This window comes from Schistocerca piceifrons, chromosome 7 (assembly GCF_021461385.2).
Source record: "Schistocerca piceifrons isolate TAMUIC-IGC-003096 chromosome 7, iqSchPice1.1, whole genome shotgun sequence".
NCBI classification, from domain to species: domain Eukaryota; kingdom Metazoa; phylum Arthropoda; class Insecta; order Orthoptera; family Acrididae; genus Schistocerca; species Schistocerca piceifrons.
Genome location: NC_060144.1, coordinates 354,067,958 through 354,094,379, shown reverse-complemented (window position 1 = coordinate 354,094,379; position 26,422 = coordinate 354,067,958). Strand labels below are relative to the sequence as shown.

General features: G+C 41.6%; 1 protein-coding gene across 3 annotated transcripts in view; it reads right to left on the bottom strand.

Annotated features, from left to right (window-relative positions):
• The window catches only part of LOC124804850 (ethanolamine kinase), a 152,504-nt gene that overhangs the window by 40,148 nt on the left and 85,934 nt on the right, over window positions 1-26,422 (bottom strand). For 2 of the 3 annotated variants that reach the window (XM_047265202.1, XM_047265201.1), the window contains one exon: window positions 1,936-2,075. In XM_047265202.1, the coding sequence (XP_047121158.1) occupies window positions 1,936-2,075 (140 nt within the window). The remainder of the gene's footprint in view (window positions 1-1,935; window positions 2,076-26,422) is intronic. The other variant, XM_047265203.1, reaches the window with a different exon arrangement.

Genomic DNA, 26,422 nt, shown 5'->3' with positions numbered 1-26,422 from the left:
AATGGAGGCAGCCAGAAACATTTGCACCGTGTATGGGGATAATGATACTGGACAGAGCACAACAAGAAGATGGTTCTCTCATTTAAGGAGAATCGTTTTGCCACCAGTGACTCTCCACATTCAGGAAGGCCTTTGTGTTTTGAAGAATATAATTTAAACACATTAATCCAAAAAAGTCTATGTGAGTGTGTTTGAGAATTGGCAAATGTGATGAACTGATCATTCCACCACTGTGGGATATCTGCATGCAATGGGATGGTTCAAAAGACCAGATGTATGTGTATCAAATGCTGTAAGCCAAAATCACAAAAATCGATGCGTGGCCATATGCGTATCTCTGCTTGCTTGTCATCAATTGGCTCATGAACACCACCAACCATTCCTACTCTACATCATTACTGGTGACGAGAAATGGTGTTTTTATGCTAAAATTAAGGAAAAGAAAGGCATAGTTTGGCCAAAAAACATCAACTCCCCATACAAAGACCTGCATGCACCCACAAAAGGTAAGGTTATGCATATGGAGGAACAGCCATAGTGTGGTGTATTACAAATTCCTTACCCGAGGTGTAACCACCACTGAACTGATACTACTTCACAATAACACTAACCCACATCTACTGCACTGACAAAAAAGTGCTATACAGGAGCTGTGTCTTCTGCTCTCTATCCAACAACCTTGAAGCAACTTCCATTCCAGGTGAAACTGCACTCCGAACATGGCTTGACAAATTCTTCACCTCAAAACCACGTGATTTTTAGTCGCAGAATCAAAAAGTTATCCCAGTGTTTGTAGACCATTGTAAATAACAAAGGAAAATATATTATTGTTCATTAAAGTCTCTGTTATGTGTATCTGTTGTGTTTATTTAAGTTATGCACCAACCTAATAGATGCATGCCCTCTAATGAGTGAGGAGTTGTTAGGGAGTCTTCTATTGATAGAACCACAGCCTAATTACCATACCATGTGATGACAAGGCACATATCTTTCATCACAGCAGTGAAGCTAACTGGTTTCTGTATGGAATGAGCCACTTAACTTCATTCTGGCCATTTCCTTACACATACAACACCCCCCCCCCACCCCCACACAAAAAACACTTTACATCACATAAGTCTTACATTCACATTTTTCTGCAGGGGATAAAATATTTTTAATTGCATTAATATAAGTTTCTTGACTTATAATGTGTAGATGCCAGGTAATTATATCAAGTGGCAAACTCATTCAAATACTCTCTAGAGAATTCTAGTTTAGAGGGGAGTATACATTACAGCAAGCTTATGGCATGTTCCAGATGAAGCTACAGATCAAAATTTACTATCAATAAAGCAAAAGTTTTTAAGTAAAATGGAACACCAAATGTAAATAACAACAGTTTACCTTACCCATGCATACCATATTAATCTTCCATATAGGGAACAAGACTTTTTTAATGAACACAAGTTATAGACTGAGAAGAATAATTTTTTAGCAGCCTAAGAAGTAATGACCACCTACCAATCAATCATACAAGGAGGATGATTCCTTTATGCACGAGTATCACAATAACAATGTAGTATGTCAATAAAGGAACAGGCAACTACCATGTAGTAAAAGGTACCAGTGATTTGCAATTCTTATCACTGTGGCAGTGAAAATAATTAGAAACATTATATACTAACAACTACAATTTTCATAAGGAAAGTTGAAATTACAAAATTAAATTGAACAGTGTGTCAAATTTCTTACGAAACATTATTACAGCTTTCAATACAAAGTCAGTATTATTCAATTTTGCCTAAATTGTTAATTTGTCTTTTAAAGATTGTATTACTCACCTTCAACTTTATAATTAATCAAGAAAAATGACAATGAGAATATTGTGTCACCAGAACAAAAACATTAAATGGATACTTCAGACTACAGTTTCAGAACATCAGTTCCCATTACCTGAATATTCCGTGTTTCTGCATGTCTGTCTATTAGGAGATCTGTCTTCTGGCCATATACTCTTACAAGAACCACAATCGTCAGGACAGTCACCATAGAAGCACCCCACCAGTTTGTTGGTAATACCATCAGTAAAACACCTGAGACCAATTACATTTCACAGTATTCACACCAGTGATATATGAGATGACTGCTACATTAGATAACTTAAGATAAATTTTAATACATTAATAATCTGTGTACATAAAATTCATTTTATGATATACAATTGAGGAGCCTGCTTGAAACAGACCTTTGGTAAACAGTATGAATTGGTTTACTACAGAAACTAGTCAGATAAGTGTCTGAATAAACAAAACTAATAGTTACCTCATCAGAAACAGGCAGAAGAGGAGTATCCTACAGAGAAAAAAATCTTATTGCCTCTAACTTCAAAGGTGCTGCATAACATGTCTACCTTATTAAATGCCATGCCACCAGAATACAAAGTACACATTTAGCACTTATCCTCAAAACATTTCAGGACAACTCAAACTCACAAAGACAAAACAGTGAACACAGTACTCCAGATTGAATCTACATGTTAGCGGGACTACTGGTAGCACTTTAGAAATCTTTAGTGATTCCTTCTGCTGGTTTCATGTGATTTTTTTGCACCCATCTTCCAAATTCTCGACAATCGGTGCCCATCGGTACACGAGGGCTGCCTGACCTTGGTTTAGCTGTGACTATTCCCCAATTTCTACTCCACAATCCAATCACAAACAACTCACTTTGTCAGCTTTAGAAGGGTTGATACATAGTGAATGGTTGTTTTCATTCACGGGACATCCAGTGACTACTCCAGTTCGAAGTCACTGAACCCTCCTGACCATCTTATCCTGCTGTTATTACTCCTCTAGCTGAAATGATCGCACGGCAGTATTGGCTGAGAGGGACTGCCTGTGGTTGGTCCGTCACCGAGCGCAAGTCTTTCTATTTGATACCCCTTTGCGACTTCTGCGTCAATCAAGGTGAGAGGAAAGAATTAGGACAACACAAACACCCAGTCCTCGTGCTATCATCATCTCCATCTGGTCGGGAATTTAACCTGGGATCTCACAATGCAGGGGCAACAACGTCAACCTCTTGACCACTAACTGTGGACTACTACTATACTAACTGGCCGACAAAACAATATTAACCACCATCTTTTACACTGGTTGGTCTCAGCTATATTGACACCCGCCTATGTACAAATTCTCATTTTTATACAAACTGACCACCAACGTGATTTGTGTGTGAGTGTGAGTGTGTGTGTGTGTGTGTGTGTGTGTGTGTGTGTGTGTGTGTGTGTGTGTGTGTGTCACTTTGCCTCTGGTCATAAATTTAGTACAGCCATCTTCTGTCACCATGAGAGACGATAATTATCAATTTGGAAAGGGCTGTATTAGGCACGCAAGTGAATCAGTAACACTAAGGTATTCAGAGTTTGTTCTAAAATCTTTGAAATGTGGACAGCAGTGACTCCCACTAAAACAGGACACACACACACACACACACACACACACACACACACACACACACACACAGACAGAGAGAGAGAGAGAGAGAGAGAGAGAGAGAGAGAGAGAGAGGCAATCCCTCTCGGCCAATACTGCCGTACGATCATTTCAGCTAGAGGAGTAATAACAGCAGGATAAGATGGTCAGGAGGGTTCAGTGATTTCGAACTGGAGTAGTCACTGGATGTCCGTGAATGAAAACAACCATTCACTATGTATCATTATTTGGGCTGCACACATTTATATGTAAACAAGTAAAAAATAATGTAGCTTTATTTTGTCGCAGTGATAATTAGCGCTTCAAGGTTACCCTTCATATATCGTCATCAGGGTAGCAGCACGGCCGTTGGAACAGACTTATTAGATTCGACTCGCCCATCTGTCAGCCGCCTCACCCCTGGGCTACAAAAGTAGCAATTATAAGGGCCTCTGGCGTCTACGAGCGATTCGTAAACCGAGAAGAAGATGGACTTTACTTCTCCGACGCTTGTGTTTCCCAGTAAAAATGCGAATACTTGACCATGGCACAAGTAATTCTTATGAAGTCTTACACTCAAGTGCAGCGTTGAAACCGTACATAATTTGTTACGCATTCCCTCGATTTCTGTGCGGAGCAAAAAGCCATAACAATAAGGTGGTTTCGATTCGGGCGGTCGAGAGTCAGATTGAGATGACTGCACTCTGACACGCGCCGGCAGGATGGAGAGGTTCTCTTGCGAGGACACGCACGATCGTTAACAGGAACGAGTAGCGGGTGCTGCGGAGCGATAGCCTGGACAAAGTTCTGTATATCCCTTGCTCTACGTACCATACAATATTGATATAGAGCAGAGGTCACCTAACTTTTGTCACGGCGGGCCGGATAACTGACGAAATTACGTGCGCTAGCCGCATCATCATTCTGTATAAAACTTACAAACCAAAACAATAGCTCTGGAAAAAAAGACGAGAAACCAAGTTCAGTGTTCCGTGTTAATAATGAGTGGGTGGCACAAAAACAAGGACAACCAGTATATTTATTTACTAAAATAGATTACATAAGGAGACGTTAGCAAAAAGATAGTTATATCAGAGCTTGTGGGAGCATATTCGAATCTCACGAACTAAGCAGTAAAAGAACGTTTGTGAGATTTTTAGAAACTGACTTTCGGCTTTCAAGATACTATCAATGTTTCCTGCATCTAATGAACAGAACTGTTTTCAAATGCTCGTTTGTCTATCCTCGTTCGATGTGATGACTTTAAAACACCTCACTGTCGAAAACGTTTGCTCGGAAAATACTTTGATGTCATATCAGCAGCAAATTTCTGTAGTTTAAGAAACTCCGCTTTAGGTAAGCAGCGGTAAATTCAGTAGTTTTCCTTCTCAGTTTTTCTCTTTGAATAAATCATTTGTTTGGAAATCAAACAGCTTCAACTATACTTCAACTGCCACACCACCAAGGTTACAATCAAATGGATTTTGGAACAGAAGAACGCCACTCTCACTTCTGTCAAGATCTGAAAATCTCTCCAAATAGATGCTTCAAGGCGCGCAAGACTTCTTTTCGAAAAATCTTGGTTGATATCTTTGAGGATTGTAGCACAAAACTTTTTCAAACACTTAACACGAGAAAAGTTCTCTCCTTCCAGTGTTGCTACATCACAGCTTTCTTCGAAATCCTTCGATGATTCTTTGTAGATCAAAAGACGAGTTTATCCTTTCCCTGAAGTTTCAAATTCAGTACATTCCATGTTGCGTGTGACGTCGACCAAAAATGGCAACTGTCAGCTAACTAGAATCTGACAGCTGTAGATCAGCTCTGTTTCTTCCGTGATAATAATACCTGTTTTGTTTCGAAGCACGTAAACTCGAAGCAGGACTCAACCGCAGCTGAGCCACCTCACTACTTCACTACTGTGTGACAAGGCGAGTCACTGATATCTGAATTCATATCTTCAAGAAAACCTGTAACTGACGGTGGTTGAGCGCATGCCTTCAATGAAGTTCACAGCAGAAAGACTGGTTTCAGTACAAAAGAAAGATCTTAATTTTTTCCATGGTACGCTTGCTGATGGACAATGCCACGTACCAACAGGTCGCCCGGACTTTGTAAATCTTCCTACTGAGTCCTTATCAACGAACATTGTAGGCCCAAATTTAAGGCACGTAACAAGAGGTCTCCGCATGTATGAAAATCTAGTATTCTAAAGATAATACTCAAATTTAAATTATACACATTGTGGCGTGTTCGATACAGAGCAGTGACTTATGAAGTCTATTTAGATATTAAGACACAATTTTGTGAAAAATGCGTTACGTTTAGCAACAGCAAGAATCTGTTACTCTTTTGCAACAAAGGGCGGAAGGAAGATTAGGATTAAATGTCAAATCATCTTGAAATGTGCTGTAAGTGATTTTAGCAAACTGACCAAATCCCACAGCAGGATGATCAGTAGATAAGCCGAAAACCACCCTCTATGACATTCAACGCCCGCCCCCCCCCCCCCCATTTCAGCCATTCTGCATACCTGCCTACACCATAAGGCTAGGCCATGTCGAAGACGTTCATGAATGTGTGTGTTCCCTCCCTCCCCCCCCCCCCCCCTCTCTCTCTCTCTCTCTCTCTCCTCTCTCTCTCTCTCTCTCTCTCTCTCTCTCTCTGTGTGTGTGTGTGTGTGTGTGTGTGTGTGTGTGTGTGTGTGTGTGGTGTGTGTGTGTGTGTGGTCGATCTGACTATCTGTATCTGTATCGAAGCATGCTGTTTAGGCATTAAGAACCACTTACCAGCTCTTATCTATAAAGTTAAAGCGACTGCTATGTCACATGTCGAGTATAATTACATAATAAACGGGGCTTTTATCTATGCGATAACACGACACCTAAGGTATCGGGTACTTCAAATTGTTGCATTTTGCTTCGTAATTCGCAGCTGTCACCTTCTAGATAACCGGCATCATTTTATGGGGTAAAAACTGAACAAAATATATGTATCCTGTAGATCATCAAAAGGAGGCTAAACACATCAGATATTACAATGAGATCACTATCCTTGCGCCAAGTGAGACACAAATGGATTGCTCCTTAAATGGTAACTGTAAGCATTTACGGGTTCTTGAAAGTTTCGTAAATATCCTTTTACCAGTGAGGTTTCTTTCTTAATCTTTCCCGGTTTAGATTATTCAACCTTTACGTAATTCTACAAAATTGTTTTAAAGATAAAGTGGTCATTTCTAATTATTATTTCTAGTTCTTTCAATGTTCGCAGATTAATGTAAACATTGATTCCACAATACTTATCGTCTGGACTGAAGTTTCCCAGTCTGTTACGGATGAAATGAAGAGTCTTGTGTGCCTTATCCAGCAATAAATCTATGCAATCGTTTCATATATCTTCAAGCATGGTAGTACGAGTGCTGGGTAAACATTTATACGACAGTTAGTGAATGACTACTTTTGAGGACAAAATCTGTTTTCCATGCATTAAGTTCATGTCCAAAATTTTTTCCACTGAAAGATTTATGCCTGCTAAGAATCTGGAAGATAATTATCTAAAGATGTCAATCTCTCCATTGGACCGAGAACATATTTCAGTTACGTTTCGTTAGAAATGGAAGCAGAAGGCCCTAAATCTGATGAACTGCGTGTTTGTTCCATCAATCAGCACTTAGAATCTCTCTAGCTTTGCCACAGCCAGAGGGCCAATGTGGTCAGACGTCCTGTCGTTAGGATTTTGGATATGTATGACATCCTTTCTTTAATACATATTTTTGATTTTCTGATCTGGGTCTTGTTTCCGATAACAACGCCGTATAAGCATCTTCTTATTTTCTCTAGACAAGTGACGGAAATGGATGACCAGTCTCACCTTCTTTAAAGAAACCAACCGAATATTCACCTCAGTCGATTAAGGTAACACGTAAAATCAGAAGACAGAACTGGGATTTGAACCCTGTTTGTCCCGAATGCACGTTTTGTATCTTAATCATCACGCCACCTTCCTCGTTCTGCACTGGAGCCATGATTGAAACCGGGCAGCAGCAGCAGCAGCAGCAGCAGCAGCAGCAAGTGTACGGGGACTGTACAAAAATACGGGAAAACCCGCGAGAAACGAATGCTTGAACATAAATGCTGATGTTTTGCCAAGCCTGCAGTGTGACTTTTTCTTTCTTTTTTTGTGGTTTTAGGGCGCACAACTACAGTGGTCATTAGCGCCCAGACTAGCAGTGTGAAGTGGTGTTGTATTATATTTGATCGCGAGCAGCACCCGTGCAATGTCCCTAATCCGTTGCAAGTGTCATCGTGGTCACAATAGCGTTCTGTGTAATTGTGAGTGCTTTATGGCGAAACTAAGTGATTTCGAACTTGGGAAAATTGTTGCTGCTCGTGCGGTAGGTGCTTCCGTAGCCAACAGAGCCGAAGATTTACACCGCATACAGCGAAGGCGGAAAAATCATCATCCTCCGAGGTCACAACGCGTCAGAAAGTGTTGAGCGCTTGTGATAGATGTTTATTTAAGAGGATTGTGACACAAAATAAGAGGACGGAGCTACTAGAGTCACAACAGAACTGAATGTTGCACTCGCCAACTGGAGTTCCAAAAACAACACACCAGTTTTGCAAATGCTCGTAACATGAAAACGAGGTGCCGTAGCCATAAAACCTGGTCTCTGAAGCAGTGGAAGAAAGTCATTTTGTCGGATGAGTAACGTTTCACACTGTTTCCAACCTCTGGGCGAATTTACGTCCCAAGAGAGGAATATGGCAGAGGGTCCGTGATAATGTGGGCACCCACAACGTGGTATTCCATGGGCTCCACGGTTACTGGGCAAAGTCGCATTATTGCCCAAGACTGTGTGTCCATTTTGGCTGGTAAAATCGTTACTATATTACACCCTTTGTTTCCCAAATCATGCTGTGTTCCAAGACGACAGTGCTCCTGCTCGCACATCTCGCCTTGTGCAGAACTGGTTTTGTGAGCAGGACGAATTGTCGCACGTCCCCTGGCCACCATAGTTACCATATCTAAATATTATTTTTGAGCCTTTGTCGTCCACTTTGGAGAGAAGTGTACGTGATCGCCATCCACCTCCCTCTTTATTACCTGGACTTGCCACTAGTTCGCGGGATGAATGGTATAAGATACCCTTTAAAACCAAGCAGGACCAGTGTTCACCCATGTCGAGACGACTGGGAGCTGTTTCAAATGCCAGCTGTGTTCCTACACTGTGTTAAGCATGGTAATGTGTTTTTTGTGTTTCCATACTTTGTCCTACTCCTGTTGGTCTGACCTGTCACACCGTTTTCTTGATACACTTTCGTAGCTTCCGAGGCATTAACTCTTATTTATACAGCAAATTCTACTAAGGTATGACATTTGTCATTTCTCGTATATTCTGAGCTATGCATTTAAGAATCGTTCGGCAGTTTTGTCCTACTTTAGCATTAAAATCCTATCATAATTTCGTGGTTTTTGCTGTCATTTATCACTTTCTGTAACTCTTCATAGACGTCTTCCATCTCAGGCGCTAACAACTACGTATCTTAAATGCCTACGCATATAAACTTTGGAAACTTTTTACAATCTTAGGGCCGAAATTTTCATTTATCTTTCACAAATGTTTAATTTTGCCTACGCCGGATTCATGATAAGCCTCCAGACTAATGCATGTGCGCGCGCGCACACACACACACACACACACACACACACACACACACACACACACACACACAGAGAGAGAGAGAGAGAGAGAGAGAGGCGCGCAAGACGCCTTTTGTTGGTGTGTAGTCGTCATTTCTATTCTGCGTATATTATGTTAGTAACGAACGAGTGAGCTGCTGCAATAAAGACACCCTTATTGACAACCAAAAAATTCAGCAGTTTAACAACCTGCGCGAACATACTTTTAGTTCGAAGCTTAAGTTACAATTTACCACAAGTTGCTGTTGTTATTTATCTAAAAGACTGACGTCTTGAAAAACCGGATAAAACTGTTTCAGATCCCCTATACGGATCTAGAGTGTAGCATGTACTGAGGTGAAACATGGACGATGAACAATAGAAAGACGAGAACATAAGCATTTCAAATGTGGTGCTACAGAAAAATGCTCAAGATCAGATCAGTAGATCGAATGACTAAGGAGGTGGTACTGAGTCGAAATACGGAAAAAATTATGACGACCAGACATGAGGAAGTGATCGGTTGATAGGGAATATCCTCTAAAAACTGTAAAGGGGGACGCAAGCATAAGTAAAGCAAGTACATTCAAATGATTGTAGGTTGAGACAGATAAGCACAGATGAAGACTGTACAAGATACATTGGCTTGGAGGGCTGCACCAAGCAAAACTTCAGACTGAAAACAACACCACCACCCCAATAGACTAGTTCTGTATCTTGTCTAGTTAAACTACAGAGTCTGGATGAATCCTAACTAGTTCAGACTACTTTCTTGTTTCGCAGTAGTTACACGCATTTCCCAAGCCAATTTTAATGTCGTTTCATTCATTCACGTGTTGCAACATCAACCGCTTCTTACACCGGAACCACGGATATCAATGACTTCCTTAACTGAGTTGGGGAAACAACATCTTTCCCTGCTTTTGCCTTCATCTACTAGCTGATATTACAAAAAAATGGATGAAGCCGAGTTTTAAAGCACCTGTAAGAAACAGAGCTATCAATTATTTTGAAAGTCGTTACACAGAAACAGTCGCTCTTTGTCGTACTACAGCAGGAGCTGTTGCTTTAGACACTAATTCAGCGACTACGATGCCTTGTATGCTGAAACGGACGAGGGGGAATTACAGGGGAGAACGGCGGGAACAGGACAGTGGCGCAACTTCCTAATTCTGTGCAGCAGGCAGGACGCGGCCGCTGCTTCAGCCAATCTGCATTCGCTTTGCCCCACCGCCGCTGATTATCGAAGCTTGGTACACGCACGTATTTCCCTGCAACTCTCCAAGTTCCTGAACTACCCTCTGGTAGGTTCAGCAACGAGTACTACAAAAAATTAAATCGTGCTATTCTTTGATCACAAGGAAAACAATATAAATTTCAGAATTTTAAAACGTTTACTAAATATCAGTAAACCACCGATTCTTTAAAGAATCCAGCCCCATGTATAAAAACTTCTGATTGCTTTACAAATGAGTTAACGTGTTCAATACGTTACGTTAAGCATGTAAGCGAGGAAAAGGTTTGAAATTATGTGTAAAGTTCGTTGGAAGCTGCCAAGTTCTCTGATTATAGAACACTGGATGAGTACAGTCAGGGTAATTTGCGCCACGTTTCAAGCAAAAGCTAGTTTTTCACCATATATTCGTTTGTAAGGTAATATCTCCAGAACTACATGTTGTTGAATGACGTAATTTTGCACGTACATTGAGTGGTTTATGTGGATACTGTCAGCAAAATATGTTGCTAACAGAAAAGTAATAAATTAAAACGTTATGTCTGATGCTGAAGTTTTACTGTATGCAAAGCGAAAATCTATAACTTTTTTCCCTTCCGTCGTTTTTTTGAGGGGTGTCAGAGAAAAAACTTCGTTGCAAGTCACAAAGTGCTCTCATTTTCAAATACTGGAAGAATATAATATGGATATACGCACGTGGGCACTTATGCCGCCACAAGACATATACACAGTTTCTAACTGTAATACTTGTCTTCTTGTGTTAAGGGTTATAACTCTTAATGACTACATTATGAAATTTTCAATTTTTAAATTTGGTCAATAATTACGAAAGAAATATTGAAAATCGAATTTTTGTTGACCCTAGAAGCCGTTCACAGGCAACATGCAACTGCTACTCTGTTTCTTAGTAATCTCTACATCTAAAAAGCAATGTCCTGACTGACATCGCCCAGCCCAAACCGCTAAGAATAGAAACGAAGTTTGGAGATGGTGTGGATCTTATGCTGTTGGCATCGTTTAAGACAGGATTGTCCGAAATTCCACTCGTAAGGGGGTGAAATAGGGGATGAAAAGCTTTTTGGAAGTATGTCGTTAGTAAGGGAATTTCTATGGTAGAACTACGAAAACTGGCATTTAGTTTCACACTCAGAAAATAGTGGGTGACAGTTGTTTTGAAATAAATAATTACTAAAGAACTTTTAAAGGATTTTTAGTGCTACATCTATGACGATTGGTATTTGACTTCTCGGTTGGAAAAAAAGAAATACGTGTTTCAGAGTTTCTGGGAATTCAACCCCTAAGGGAGTGCAATAGGGAATCAAACATTTTAAGAAAATAATGCGTTACATTAAAAAATTTTAAAGCTAAATTTATAAAAATTGATATTTCGATTCTCGGTTAGATATAAATAAATATTTGTTAGTGGATGAAAGTTGCTAAGGAAATACCTCCACAAGAAAGCAAAAGGCATGATTAACAAAAACTTTTGACTCCAAGTATCAGAATCGCTTCTTGGTCAGTAGTTCATCCGGAGAAGACCATACTTATATGGCCTTAATTAGCGTGAAAAGCTTAGAAGGTGTTGCAATTTGTGAACATAAAAATTCGATCAAATAAAAACAAAAATCTCTGCAGGTCATACAGTCTACACGAGCGAAGCAGCAAACGGTCAGCTAATAAGTAAGGAAATATGTTGAAGTGCAAGAAATTTAGCTAACATTTAATTTTTCTTTAGACTTGGGTGGAGGTCTCTATCTGTGACCAGTCTCGATAAAACGGATCTGATGTAGCACACTCATTTGCGATCGCGCCGCGCCAGCGATAAAGCCTGAGTGCAATATCTACAACATTTCTCATACTTTTCATAAACGGATTGAGATATCGAAATGACATTTTGGCAAATGATAGCAGGCAAATAGCATTTTGCCATATAATTAGTATGCCAAACATTATCTACCGTGTTATTCTAGTAACCATAGAACTTATCGATGAAACAATGTAAATTTAAGGGCCGTCGACAGCTGGTGAAATGAGAAATATTATGGGTTTTGGAACAACATAAGTGAAGACTTTACCCGTTTATTTTGTACCGAGGATGCGCTTTTTCGTAAACTGCTGACCTAACTTTTGCCCAGTTCCTCACTTAATAAACCACTGTTTCAGAATTCTCTCGCAATTGGGTCTTCACAACGTGTTAATGAGGCGACATTGTATTAACTCCGCTGTTTTTTGGGAAAATAAGCAAATTTTAACATAGCAACAAGAGTAATGTGTTCGCTTTTCCTCGAAATTCGCCAGGCATGACGCTTCTCTGAAAGTTACAAAGAAACCAGGCAAAAATAAATCGCGGCTTCCGTTGCATTTTCAGTGGGAATCTTTTTTGATTCTAACCAAAGTGTAAGCTACAGATCTTTCTGAACAGTCACCATGCAAGAGTGGGTGTAAAGGGACTCCAACCAATATTTAGAAAAAACACTTTTCCTCCGGGGATCACCATTTTCACTACATGATTTGACATACACCCCACTCCCCACAAAAAAGTCACATGCTATCAAATCACACGATCTCGATGGCCAGTTCTGATCGCCATAGCAAGAGATAAGAAGAGCAGGGCATCTTTCTCTAAGTAACATTGTTATTTCAACGGCAGTGTGGCAGGTTGCCCCATCCTGTTGGAACCACGTGCGTTCCAAAATTCTTGCAATTGCGGCCATAAAAACTTATGTGGCGATAACGATCACCAGTCATTGTTACTGCTTCTCCAGTCCCGTCTTCAAAAAAGTTTGGCCCAACTAGTCTGCACAAAAGTGACGCTTTCTGGATAAAGACACTTCTGACGGACCATGCGAGGATTCTCTGTGCCCGAAGTCTGGCAACTTTGATTATTCACTTAAGTATTAAGGTGGAAGTGTGCCTCATCACTGAAGATTATTTTCTTATGAAAGTCACTACAGAATTCTTGTTTTGTGAATACCCAGCCGGCAAATGTTCGACGCTTCAGATTGTCCATCGACTTCAGATTTTGTGTTAGTTGAATCGTGAAAGAATGCAAATGCAGATATTTTGTTGAAATTCGATGCAAACTGCTTCTCGGAATGGCTAACTATTGAGAACGGCGGCGAATCGACTTTCGTGGACTCTTAGATACGCTCTCATTGTCGAGAGCGACATTCTCTACCGACTGACAAGAACGAGATGGAAGACGTCTATGATTTGATGATCACTGTCGACCGTGTATCTTCAAATTTCCTTATTAGTCTGTGCACTGTTGACACATTAGGTGCATTACGCCTATCAAAAATTGCAAGAACACTTCGAACGTTTTCTGCAGAGTATTCACCGTACTTGAAATGCACTTTCAAAATCTGGATGCATTGATCCATCGTGTATCGCTCTGCTGACAATGACAGTAGGTAATCGCAATATCAACAGATGACGGTTGCTTAAATTTCGGGTCCGGCAACCTAACATAGGCGCTAAATTTAAAAATTTCGTTCTTTGTGGGACAACCTTTATTTAAGTTTCCACGATAACTTATCCAAATGTTTTCAATTTTTTGGTGACGTAGTGTACACCTACAAGATATCTACACTGAAATACAGCAGTTGCCTACACGCCACAAGCTCTTATTGATGAGTCGTCGAAAGTGGGCCACGTATATTTTACGCTTCTGATGTGTGGGGCTATACCTGCCCCTGTTAATGTTAACATTATTATACAATTAACAGTGTTTATACACTAAACTAATATCTAGTGTAGCGGAACCCACAACTCGTTAGCTGAATCAGTATCTCATCCCCGCTAGGATTAACAACCGATAAGCTGTTACTACAGCAATACTGATTGGTAGTAGGCGACTTCCCACGCTTCCCTGAGCAAATCGCTGACAGCTTCTGTTTATAGTGACAATGGGCATCCAACCACAGAATCAAAATAATTACCAAATCGTGAATGATTGACTCCCTACTATTATCGAACTCTGACGAATGCACGACAAAAACACAGAAAAAAATAATGAAGCGGATTGGCACGATATACTGTGAACAGCAACAGTCTTATCAATACCTTAATGATAGCCAGACCGTATTTTCCCTTCTAACGACGCCCATTCTTATAAATGACAAGCTCTAATTTGTGAATGATCTACGGTATTAAGGGGAGGTTTACTATCTTTTGGTTCAAAAAATCTATTTTTTTTTAAAATTGCATTTTTGGATCCATAAAAGTGTTTAGAATCCACCCCTGAAACGGTTTTTCCGAATACGGAACGGAAATGTTTGTTATTCGCGGTTGAAAAAAAAATGCAACTGCCTGAAATCGGCCTTTTTTACGCGCCAGTTTTTTTGTTTCGGAGGACGAGTTATTGTACCGGTGCTTGGGAGGAAACACACTAAAAATTGAAAGTTTGAACGCGAGTGTTTGGCAGTTAGCCCCCAACTATTTGCATTCTGGTGCGAATACTGTGGAGATTGCGACTTTCCTGGCAGTGAGCAGCTTCAACCAAGGGTATTCAGCAATTCTGAAGACCACGACAACGATGGACGTCACCCTGTGACTAACGCAGTTCGCCAAGCATTCGGAGGACCACCGGATTCGAGCGGCCGAAAACCGCTTGTCACCGGCCGTAGGAGCGGCTCTGGGGCAGCGCAGGATGGCCCAGATCGAGCAGAACGCCCTCTATAAGGAAGAGGAAAGATTAGTTTATCGACCCAGAATAGCAGATTGAACGTACGTTGTATAATATTGCATTTATATGTAGTCAAAACTTCAAACCCGTTTTTCTCGAAATGACTTTTTATCGCGCGGTATGGTAACTTCAAATCTACTGAACCGCTTGGCATGATTCTTTGTTTCCGACGAAGCTAACCAAATTGTCTAGGAGTTGTACCACTTTTATTCCGCTCCATGAACTATAAATATTTTTACTTGGCCGACGAAGTCGCAAAATCGATGAAAAAATCCTTTTTTTTTCAAATGGCCGCCAATTTGTTTCCTATGATCCAAATAACTTAAGCGAGGTGCAGCTCCTAAAGAATCTTATGTACTTCGCTAACGTCAACTCAATTTTTATTTCAGACGAGCCGGCTGAACATACCGCGCTTGGAGGTCTACATCGAAATTTTGTTTCGTTCCGACGGCACTTCCTCCTTTGCTTTCTACATTTCCGGTCGAAAAAATTCCAGTTTGTATAGGAAATATCAAACATTTTGACCAAATTTGACATTGATATCTATAACGCATCTCAAGAAAAAGAATTCTCAAAAAACATGCTTTTTTCGGGCCAAAGATAGTAAACCTCCCCTTAATTTACTTTGTTCTACATTAATACTGTAGAACATCCAGAATTCGGTGCTTTTCATTTCCAGTTATGAAGCTGTTCTACCAAGAAACGACGGAAGACTGCGTTAACATTATGCTTGTTCTGTTTCATAGGAAGTCTAAGACCATTCGCATATCCGTTACGATATTCCCCAGCACGACTTTTGTCAACTGTGCTGAAGTTTGTCGAAGGCTTTCTGAAAGCTAAAGATACACACTTAAGTGTCACAAGGGGTGACCCGGCAGTATGGAAAGCAGTTAACAGCAGTAAGTATCAATCTGGAGAGCTCAGTGACTTTGAATGTGGGTTAGTCATTGCATGTCACCTGAGATATCCATCACAAACATTTAAACCCTTCTGAAGCTGCCCACAACCACTGTTCCTCATGTGTTTGTGAAGTGGAAACGCGAAAGAACAACTACAGCTAAATCAAGATCAGGCAGACCTCTTGTATCGACTGACAAAAACCAACGAGCATTGCGGAAAAAAAAAACCTCATGAAATCAGTGGAATCCTATCTCGTGAGTTCCAAAATGCTACCAACAGTCCAGCTATACACCAAGACTGTGCGCGGGAGTTACAGAGACAGGAGTACAAGTACAAAGGCCGAGCAGCTTCTCAAAGCCATGCATTTCTGTAGTCGATGCTGAGCGGCCCTTGAGGTTGTGTAAACAGCGATCCGACTCACCACATACTCTGTGGCTGCAATTGTTTTCAGGGACTGAAAACCAACCATGCAATCAAACGATTTCGGATATTTTCGTCTGTTATATTACATTTATGGTAGGGTCGGCTGCAAACTTTGCACTAAATGCTTATTATCTGCTCGTGTTTCTGAATTTCGTGACACTTCTCTAACTATGTTGTCACCTACTTGCCACCGAATAGCCACAGAGCTGTAGACATCCATCAGGTTATTTACAAAGGATGATTTTTCTAAACGGGGAATGACTGTAAGAAACTGTACTTGAGAGACAAAGGACCAAAAACTGTCATATGGACATGTAGCCAGAAATGCCTTCCAAGGGAGATACGGGTACACCCACTTAAAGTTGGAGCTACAAAATCTTTGACAGTCACCAAGCAGGAATGAGGAAAGCATGCAAGAGAACACATCAGGTAAGCGGAATTTTCTGTCTGTACTAGTGTGCAGATATGCCTCACCTGTGAGGCGTTCACTGTTCATCTGTTCATACGAGGCAGTCATCAACAATTCTCCCCCCCCCCCCCCCCCCACACACACACACACACACACACACACACACACACACACAAACACACACAAACACACACAAATGATGCCGCGCCGGTGCTGAAAATACCAGTACAGAGAAAACATTCCCAGTTGCCTTATGTGTTCTCATGTATGCTCTCAGTCAGCGAAACTGTCAAAGATATTTTATCTACACTCATGTGCGTTTACCTACATCGAAACGTATGTCCCGCCATATGTCCATATTCTCATTATCTTCTCGGGGTCGATTCCTGCAGTTAGTTCCCGCTTAGCAAAATAGCCCTTTATACGCCGTGAATACTGCCGCCAGTATCACACTACCTCGAGGTACATCACATACTACTTGCCTTTCTGACGATGCCTTTTTACCGAGGACAATACACTTAGTTGTGTTTTCTAGATGGTGTTCACTCGCATTTCTTTTGGATATTCCATATGAATGCGTATTTTGTTTACGAGGCAGTGGTGCGGAACTGTATCGAATTCTCCCTGAGAGTTAAAAAAACAGGCCAACATCATAAACTCTGAACTACCGACCCAACAGATAGATGTGGCTATGGGAACGCTACCATGATCGTTTGCGAGTCCAGGGTACCCATTTACTCATGCTCCCACACCGGTGATCTTCCGTAACAACAACAAAAATTGTTCAAATGGTACTGAGCACTATGGGACTTAACATCTGAGGCCATCAGTCCCCTAGAGCTTAGAACTATTTATACCTAACTAACCTAAGGACATCACACACATCCATGACAGAGGCAGGATTCGAACCTGCGACCGTAGTGGTCGCGCGGTTCCACACTGAAGTGCCTAGAACCGCTCGGCCACCCCGGCCGGCGTTCCGTAACAACAGTAGTAGTTACATACAACGAAGACGTTTATTACTCCACATCACAAATGACGCAGATACAACTTTTTAATTCCTCAGTGACAATTAACCACAGACTTAGTTACACAGCTGTATTATAGAGATTATGGATTACGACATTTTCATCACATAATACCCGCTCTGGTGTAATTAAGCTGTGGCGTGTGGCATACGTTTTCAAATAGAATATGGACATTGAGTCAGTATTATTTTTGGGTATGTTTTGGCAGATCTGTAGAACAGTTCAAAGTCTAGGTTAGGCAAAAAGGCGACAGCTTGATGGTAAGTTCGCGGAGGCAACGAATATGTTGCATGAGAGAAGGTAAAATTATTGTTATGGTTAAGCATGTTACATTCGAAGAGTCATTGACGCCCGCTATTTTGGTGACTGTGGTAACTCGCGGAACGGTGAGCATTTAATCTGAGAAAATTACAGTGACATCACTATTCAAGCTGCATGTGCAAGGCATCAGTATCCCAATCTACACAATTCCTGAGGAGGAAGAATATTCAACACTGCAGTAGCCCGCCACCAGTTACCTATGTGGAGGAAACATAGGACATTACTTTATAAATCCCCACACACAGATCTCGAAACAAACAAAAGCTACCCTCTCAAAACATGTCCCTTGTTACAAATGCAAAATGCATTAATATTTCCATCTATATTTCTTTCTTGCGTTTTAGCATTTCCTTTTACGGTAAAAGCCATATTGTATACCCCCTACCTCTTGCATTTTTCGTAGTTTTTGTAGTGTGCATCATAATACTCATCCAAAACTCTGAATTTATTTGCAATTTTAATTTTTATGGCGAAAGGTTCGTCAAATATGGCAAAATGTGATATATATAGCGCGAACATAAACATTAGGTAAATGAACAGGACAATCTATCACCACAAACTTTACTTAGCATCCATATTCGTTGGCTTCGCCAGCTCTCAACCAAAAGTATCACCTCCCTCCCTGGCCCACAATTCGGACTAGGCTACACATCAGTCTGTCACCGCAACCAACTTCAGTAGTGGGGTCCAATACCACACGCCTGCCCCTTTCAATTCATCACAGTTTCATTTAAATCGGGAAACTGAGTTCGTACGAATCTCATTCTAACACTTTCCTTTCAGCAACGGCATTCATTTGCAGCTGCGAACTTTTCGAGCGAATTTTCAAACTGTATGCATATATATTCAACAGAAAAAGATGCTTCGGAAAACTGAACGGCCTAACGTGTTTTATTAAGATAATGCTTTAATGAATCTGCGAGGGATCACGGTAGCGTGACCGTAGCAATATCTATCGGTTTATTCGATAGTTCCGCGTTCATAACGATGTTGGCTCCAGACACCCGTGTTAAAAAAACATTGTATCAATTTCATAATTTTATCTGCACTATCTACTGCCCTCTGGATCTCATGTTGATACAGAGCAAACTGGCTTTCGCACGAAACCATATTATTCCTGCGGAGATGGTACTCGATTTAAAAAAGGGGTCACAGACGAGTACAATGTTCAGTAATTTACAACCGACAGCGAGACAGACATACTTCATACGTGTCTGGAAAGTAGACCTAATAAAGGTGTGCTTCCAAATGTTGCCGAGTTATTTTTTCCATTTTATGCACAATACTTTTACGACCGATCCAGTCATCCTCAAGTGAAGTTATATTTGTTGCTACTGTGTACTCACTGTTAGTTGTTTGGAGACGTGGTGTCGCACATATTACACTGTGCATAAATGGCTGCGTAATGACCGTTTGCGAGAAACATTTCCCAACAGAAGTGCTAATCACCACTAGCTGCTAGACATTTGGCATGTGTCATCACTACAGTTGTGTAAGTACAATCTCATACGCTGTAGTCATCTCTGTAAGTGTCCTTTTCGGATGAAAGAGAACAGCACTGCCACTCTATTGGGTAGTTCAGAACGCCTTTAAGGCTAATATTGACAATGACGATGGACCCTGTTGAAACAGAACTACATAACAATGTAATGCGTCCGTCAGATCGTGTGAAAAGCTACAATAATTTGAATTTGGAGCTCACTACCGAAGTACCGTTTCCAGTCCCAAGTCTGAGTAAATATGCATCCCCTGATTCGAGCCTGCTACGCTGGTGGTTTTGAAGGGGAGATACAGTGGAGCAACTGACGACGGCATGTTGCGGCAGGTCGTACGTTAGCCGCCGCACAATTTGAATAAATGTTTTATTCATAAGCTCGGCGGCCACCACTGCCACGTTTCCTTGACGCCTCGCACACCGAACCCGCACTTCCAAGCCTTTACTGGGCCTTAAGCGCATTACTCTGCGGGAGCCCAACGATCGATGATCACGGTTCTGCGGACTCTGCCCGAGAGCTTCGCCGGGACAATATCAACGTTGAGAAATCTTCACGGCAGCTGTAATATCATATCCAAACTTTGCACTAGGCCACTCGCCAATCAATGATATTCCAACGTGGAAACTTCTCCGCAACTCTCAAAAAGTTCTGGGCAGCTCTAAAGGAGAACTACAAACTAAACAGTTCACCAGGCCTCAGACACGTGAAACCCGTTAAACAGGCGTCAGCAAGGACACTCTTATCGCTTTTGGTCGCGGCACGTTCTCACTGAACTTCAAGATGACGCAATAGGATTACAGCATACTGTACATTATATCCAAAGTACTCGTCTCCTATTTACTGTGACACTTGCAATACACGCAGTAGAGAAAGCAATGAGAATTAATATCACAATAGCGCACAATACAAGGAAAGGCGGGAAACTTAATAACAAAACTCATCTATCGTCTTTTGAGTAGCGCATTTACTTCGCCAAAGTACATCCCGATGCACAGTGTCTGGGCCTCAACTGCCTATCGCACGGTCTTCACTGCGGTACCAACATGCTAGGGATGCCTATCTGTGTTATCTTCTGATTTCAGTCGTATACATCATCACAAGGAAGTAACTTCCAACACTATGTTTGCACTATTATGTGAACGTACAAAGTCTTGAAATAATAGTGTAAACAACAAATTTAGTTACTTATCGAAGACCTTCATTGCGATGTCAGCATTCCAAAAAACCATTATCTCTGAATTTTACAAATTGCTTTTGTATAAGCCATCGCAATGAAATAAGCTAAATCGTTGATGATGCTCTGTTTCGAAATATAAATGCCGAAGTAAATAAGCTATTGGAAAGACATAAGGATTCAAGTTTTCCCTTCATTTCACCAACTGATTTTTCAAGAACAGATACTAGGGCTACCACGAAACGAAAAAAGATACACAAAAATGAGCAGAGTACGAGTATTTTTCATGCTGATGGTAGGTCTGAACATCAAACTGGGATGCCAGGCGTGGCTGTATTAAAGGGGTACATAGTATACATTCCCTCCGTCGACCTGGAAACGAAATCATCCACTAACCAGGGGATCCACTGTTTACCGGGGGATCCTAAAATGATCATCATGCATAAACTAACAATTGTAACGAATGTATTCTACAGTATGGTTAACCTAGTTTAAAATTTCGCAAGAAACAGCTTCCAGAGTAAAGTAAATCCTAGTACCGGCAGTAGGATCTTTGGCGAGTAAGTAACCAGTAAGTGGCAAATGCCAGCTCTTCCAAACGACATCACTTCCAATGCGGCCACACTTTGGAAATCACAGGTGCTGCATAACAAGTTTAGAATCTCTTATTACACTTTTAGACGTTAGTTCTGAACACATGATACGTGTTACGTTGTACTATTTTTATCGACCACTTTACTTTCGCTGCTGTACTGAATTTACCATTTCTCACACACATTCAAATTTGAGTAACTAGAGGAATCTTAATTTTCAAAACGAAAAGTAAAAAAAAAAATGTGGAGGGCAGGAATTGGACTCTAAACGCAGATCTTTCTGTCAAGTGTGACCGATACCTATTTTCATGTCATGACTGTCCCCCAAACAGAGGTATGAAAATCTGTTGAATGCTGTAATAACTACATTAACTGATCAAAAGAATCCGGGCACCTGTTACGGGGCGTGAAACCCTTTCGCCCTTATGGCGGCTTGAAGACTGCTAGAGGTGCTTTCAATGAGGTGTCAATGTCTGAAGGAATGGCAATCCACTCTTCCCGAACAGTAGAAACCAGAGTAGGTAGTTGTCGGACGCTGGGGTCTGGAGCGAGGTCGACGCTCCAACTTATCCCAGTGAGTTTGAAACTTTGGGCGGGTCTGTCCATTACAGAATTGTCCGCAAGACACACACACGATGCATTACGAAAGGGTGACTTCTTTATGCACAGACTGAAACGGCGAGTGAAAATTTGTACGAAGGCCTGGAATCGAACCCTGGGCTCCTGCTTCCTAGGCAGGTGTGTTAGCCAACAATCAACCTAGGCACAGCGGTTCACATAACTGCACGGAGTACCCTGGCACTTCTTCCTCCTCGATCCAAATTCTCAAATTTTCACTACCGCCCCAGTCTACTTCAAATTCCCCTTCACGTACGAACAGAATTGCAGAGGCTCCCATATTCTTGAAGAGCATCTCAGCATCGAACGTCAGTGCTTACCGCTGTTGTGTGAACCGCTGTGCCGAGTTAGCTTAATGGCTAACGCACCTGCCTAGTAAGCAGCCGGCACGGCAGCTCAGTGTGTTCGGTCAGAGAGCTGATTGGCCTCTTTAATAAAAAAACTGAGTGGAAGGATCAACAAACGAACTTGACCGGATGTAATGTGACGTCCGCAACGACCAAACAACGATCAACAACGATTAAAAAAAAAGATGGAGATCGGGGTTCGAGTCCCGGTCTTGGTACAAATTTTCACTCGCTGCTTCAGTCTACAGAGGAGTCCAAAAAGATGTATCCACTGTTTAAAAGTCCATAACTGGTAAACTAACTGACGGAGTTGTCTCATCTTTGGTAGTGTAATAGTTTGTAGTTCCGGCAATCGCCACACAAGCGTTGTATTGCGCTGTTTTGTTTTGTCAGATGACTGTCGCCAGATAGTGTTTTGTTCTCAGTTGCACCTAGTTACTCGAGTAAACATGGCTGGCGCAAGGCTTACATTCGATGAAAGGAAGTCAATGGTACAGCAAATCGCCTTAATTGGATCTACTGGGCCGCCGAAAATCCGAACGTGCATGCAGACAAAGCCGTGAATTTGCCAGGAGTAAATGTGTGGTGTGGGTTGTCTTACCGGGGCTTGATTGGGCCATTCTTCTTTGATGGCACAGTTACCGGTGAGGTGTACCCTCAGAAGCTTCAGACATCCATTTTACCTGCCATCCAAGACTTGTATGGAGACGGAAGAGTTTACTTTCAACAAGATGGTGCCCCAGCCCACTATCAAAATCGTGTTAGGGCGTATCTCGACGAAAATCTACCAGGAAGATGGGTAGGCCGCAGAGGTGCTGTGGAGTATCCACCACGTTCCCCAGACCTAACACCTCTGGACTTTTACCTGTGGAGAACACTAAAGGACGTCGTTTATCGACAAAAGTCACGCACATTGGATGAACTTCGAGAATCCATCTTACATTCATGTGCAAATATCCAACGGAACACGTTGCAGTCAGTAGTTAGTGCTGCATTTCGGCGGCATCGTTTGTGTGTGGGTGTTAATGGTGACAATTTCGAACACCTACAGTGATATCTTTAAGTTGGACTTTAAGCTACACTTTCACCAAAAATGAGACAACTCCGTCAATTAGTTTTCAAGTTATGGACTTTTAAACAGTGTATACAGTTTTTTGACCCCATCTGTATATACATAAAAAGTCGTATCTGTAAGAGACTAGTAGTCTCTGAAATTGTGTCATCTTCGTATAAGGGTGCATTCTCATGCCGATAGTCACCGTCTCCGACCATTTCCTCTACTGTATGCAGTACAGTATTTAGCGTTTTCTTAAGCACAATATGAGGACCACATCCTGACTGCGAAAAACACCGCCATACTTAACGCCGTATTTTCATACTTCGGTGGTGCCACTACACATAATGACATAACGTTCTCCAGGAAATTGCCAAACCCAAGCCACTCTATTGGATTGCCACACAGTATAGCGATTACTCACACCATATCACTCGTTTCCAGTGGCGTAGCTCTGTGTACTACCAAGCGTCGACAACACTGAATTCAGAAATTTGTGGTTTACGAGCTAGTCGACCCTTGTATCCCATCTTTTTAACTCCCCGTGCACAGTTATTGTCACAGTTGGACTGTTGGCAGTACTTTGGAACTTAAGAGAGAGATTGGTTCCGCTGATTTCATGCCATTTTTCACAGCCAACGTCCACAATGCTCGACGATCCCTGGCTGTCAGTACATGAGGTCTATCTGGTCTTGGTTTAAGCTGTGGTTGTTCCTTTACTTTTACACTTCACCGTCACATCAACAGTCGACTTGGGCAGCTTTAGAAGGGCTGAAATGTCCCCGACGAATTTGTCCCTCGGGTGACATCTAATGACTGGCCCAAGTTCGCAGTCACTGAGCTCTGCTAACCAACCTATTCTGGAGTTACTGGTTCTCCACTGGGAACAGAGTACTCCTCGCCTCCTCTTATACTTTTTCCGTTTTACATTGGGGGTGTCTGGATTCTTTTGATCTATAGTGTACAAAAGTGCATTTCACTGATGAAGTGCAGAACCTTCAGACTTGTATGGGGGATAGACCATTAAGGGTCTTCGATGTACATGAAACATGTAATACCTGCACTGAAGTGTGCTCTGGCGCCATTAAGGAACTTATCAGTGAGACAAAAGGTAGTGTACTCTGGACAACTGGTAATGAAGCATGGGTGGCATTTAAAGTGTTCCTTCCACCGGCAGCACGCTGAACGACGATACCGGATGTGTGATCGGCCTTGTGTGGCAATATAGGACGCACAGCAACTTTTCATTCAGTATGTGGCGACGAGGTAACGCCTCCTATTGATGAGCAAACGTCCTCTGGATGTCACCAATGGACCGTGACGGCACTGACAGTGCTGCGACCTTCCAACCTGGCGTATCTTCAAACGGATTTATGTTCAGCAAGTGGCCTGTGTATGTCCCTACAGGCGGGAGTGGGCAGCTGCCGCCTACTCTTAAATCTATTCATTCAAAAAGCGTATGGCACCTTGTGTATTTATAAAAAGTAAAAAGGAATTTTATAGTAGAGGCGATTTCCGTGTCCAGAACGGGTTCCTTACATACAAAAAATGAAAAATGTAAAAGCTGAACAATAACATTCTTTTAGACTGCGCTGATTGAAGTCTTCGTGTGCACCATTAAAACTGACGAATGTTACGGTGGACACATTCAGAAGAAGATATGTTAATGGCTCTGGTTTACCAACAAATAATAATAACGAATTAAAGCAGATGAGTCTCTGTATGTCCATCTTTTCAGAGATGGTTCGAGACCTCGGCTGTTCAGTACAGAATGTCAAATCAAACACCTTTCAGCGGTCTAAATTTCAAAATTGTTATTTTATTGAGCTAACAGTCGGCAGGTGATGTTTGAAGTGATCGCTGTCCCAAAAATCTGCAGACACCAGTCTTGGAATGCTGCCCCCCAGTTTGACCACAACCACACACTTCCTATACGTCGGGCAGGGGGCGTGAAGATGGCGAAATATATAGCAGACACTGGTAGCGCAATAAAATAATTCTGTAATTTAGATGGCTGAAAGGTATTTGATTTGACAATCTAAGGCAGAATATGTGGTTTGCTTTAGAAGTACCTTCTGCTACTATTTGCATACGGCTGCGAAACCCGCAAAATTAAGTTTTGGACAATAATACTGAGCATTCCAGAGAAGTATAAAACAAGGATTACCTTTTGTGAATGGTGTAACTTCGTTACTGGTAATAAAATGCGACAGTCGAAGTCACACTTTTATAATGCAGATAAAATATTCTACTTTCCAACGTCACCACAGCATATATTCAAGTGCACACACTTCTCGCTATTCAGAAGAACAGGATAAAACTGCTAACGAAAATTTGCAGAGATACGGGTAGGCGTAAAATGGACAATACGTGATGTGGCGTATTACATGCATTTTGTGTGCCTTAAACTGAACCCCCCCCCCCCCCCCCCCCCCCCCGCCTTCCCGAGGATTTAAGGAGCCTTTGACAGCGTTGTGGGGAATATACTCTCTGAAATTCTTACGTGTAGCAAGCTATGAAGGAAATCAAGGAAAAATCTGGGGAGGAAATTAAAGCACAGGGAGAGAAAACTTCGAGGACTTGTCGATGACCCAATTCCCTCAGGAACGGCAAAGGTCTCCGATGAGCAGTATAATGGAATGGATAGTGTCTTCCAAAGAGATTCTAAGATCAACATCAACAAACGTGAAACAAGGGCAGGAAATTCAGTCTAATTAGTCCGGTAATATGGAGGAAGTTAAGATATGAGATACTAAAAGTAGTCCATGAGAGTTGCTATCCGGGCAGCAAAATATCGATGGATTACGGGAAGAGGATACAAAATGCAGACTGGCAATAACTAGAGAAGTGTTTCTGTGAAACAGAAATTTTGTTAATATGCAATAAATTTAAATGCTAGGAAGTCTTTCATGAAAATAGATACTTGGAGTGTAGCTTTGTACGTAATGAGACGCGCAATATAAGCAGATCGGAAAAGAGAGCAGAAGCTTTTGTGATGCGG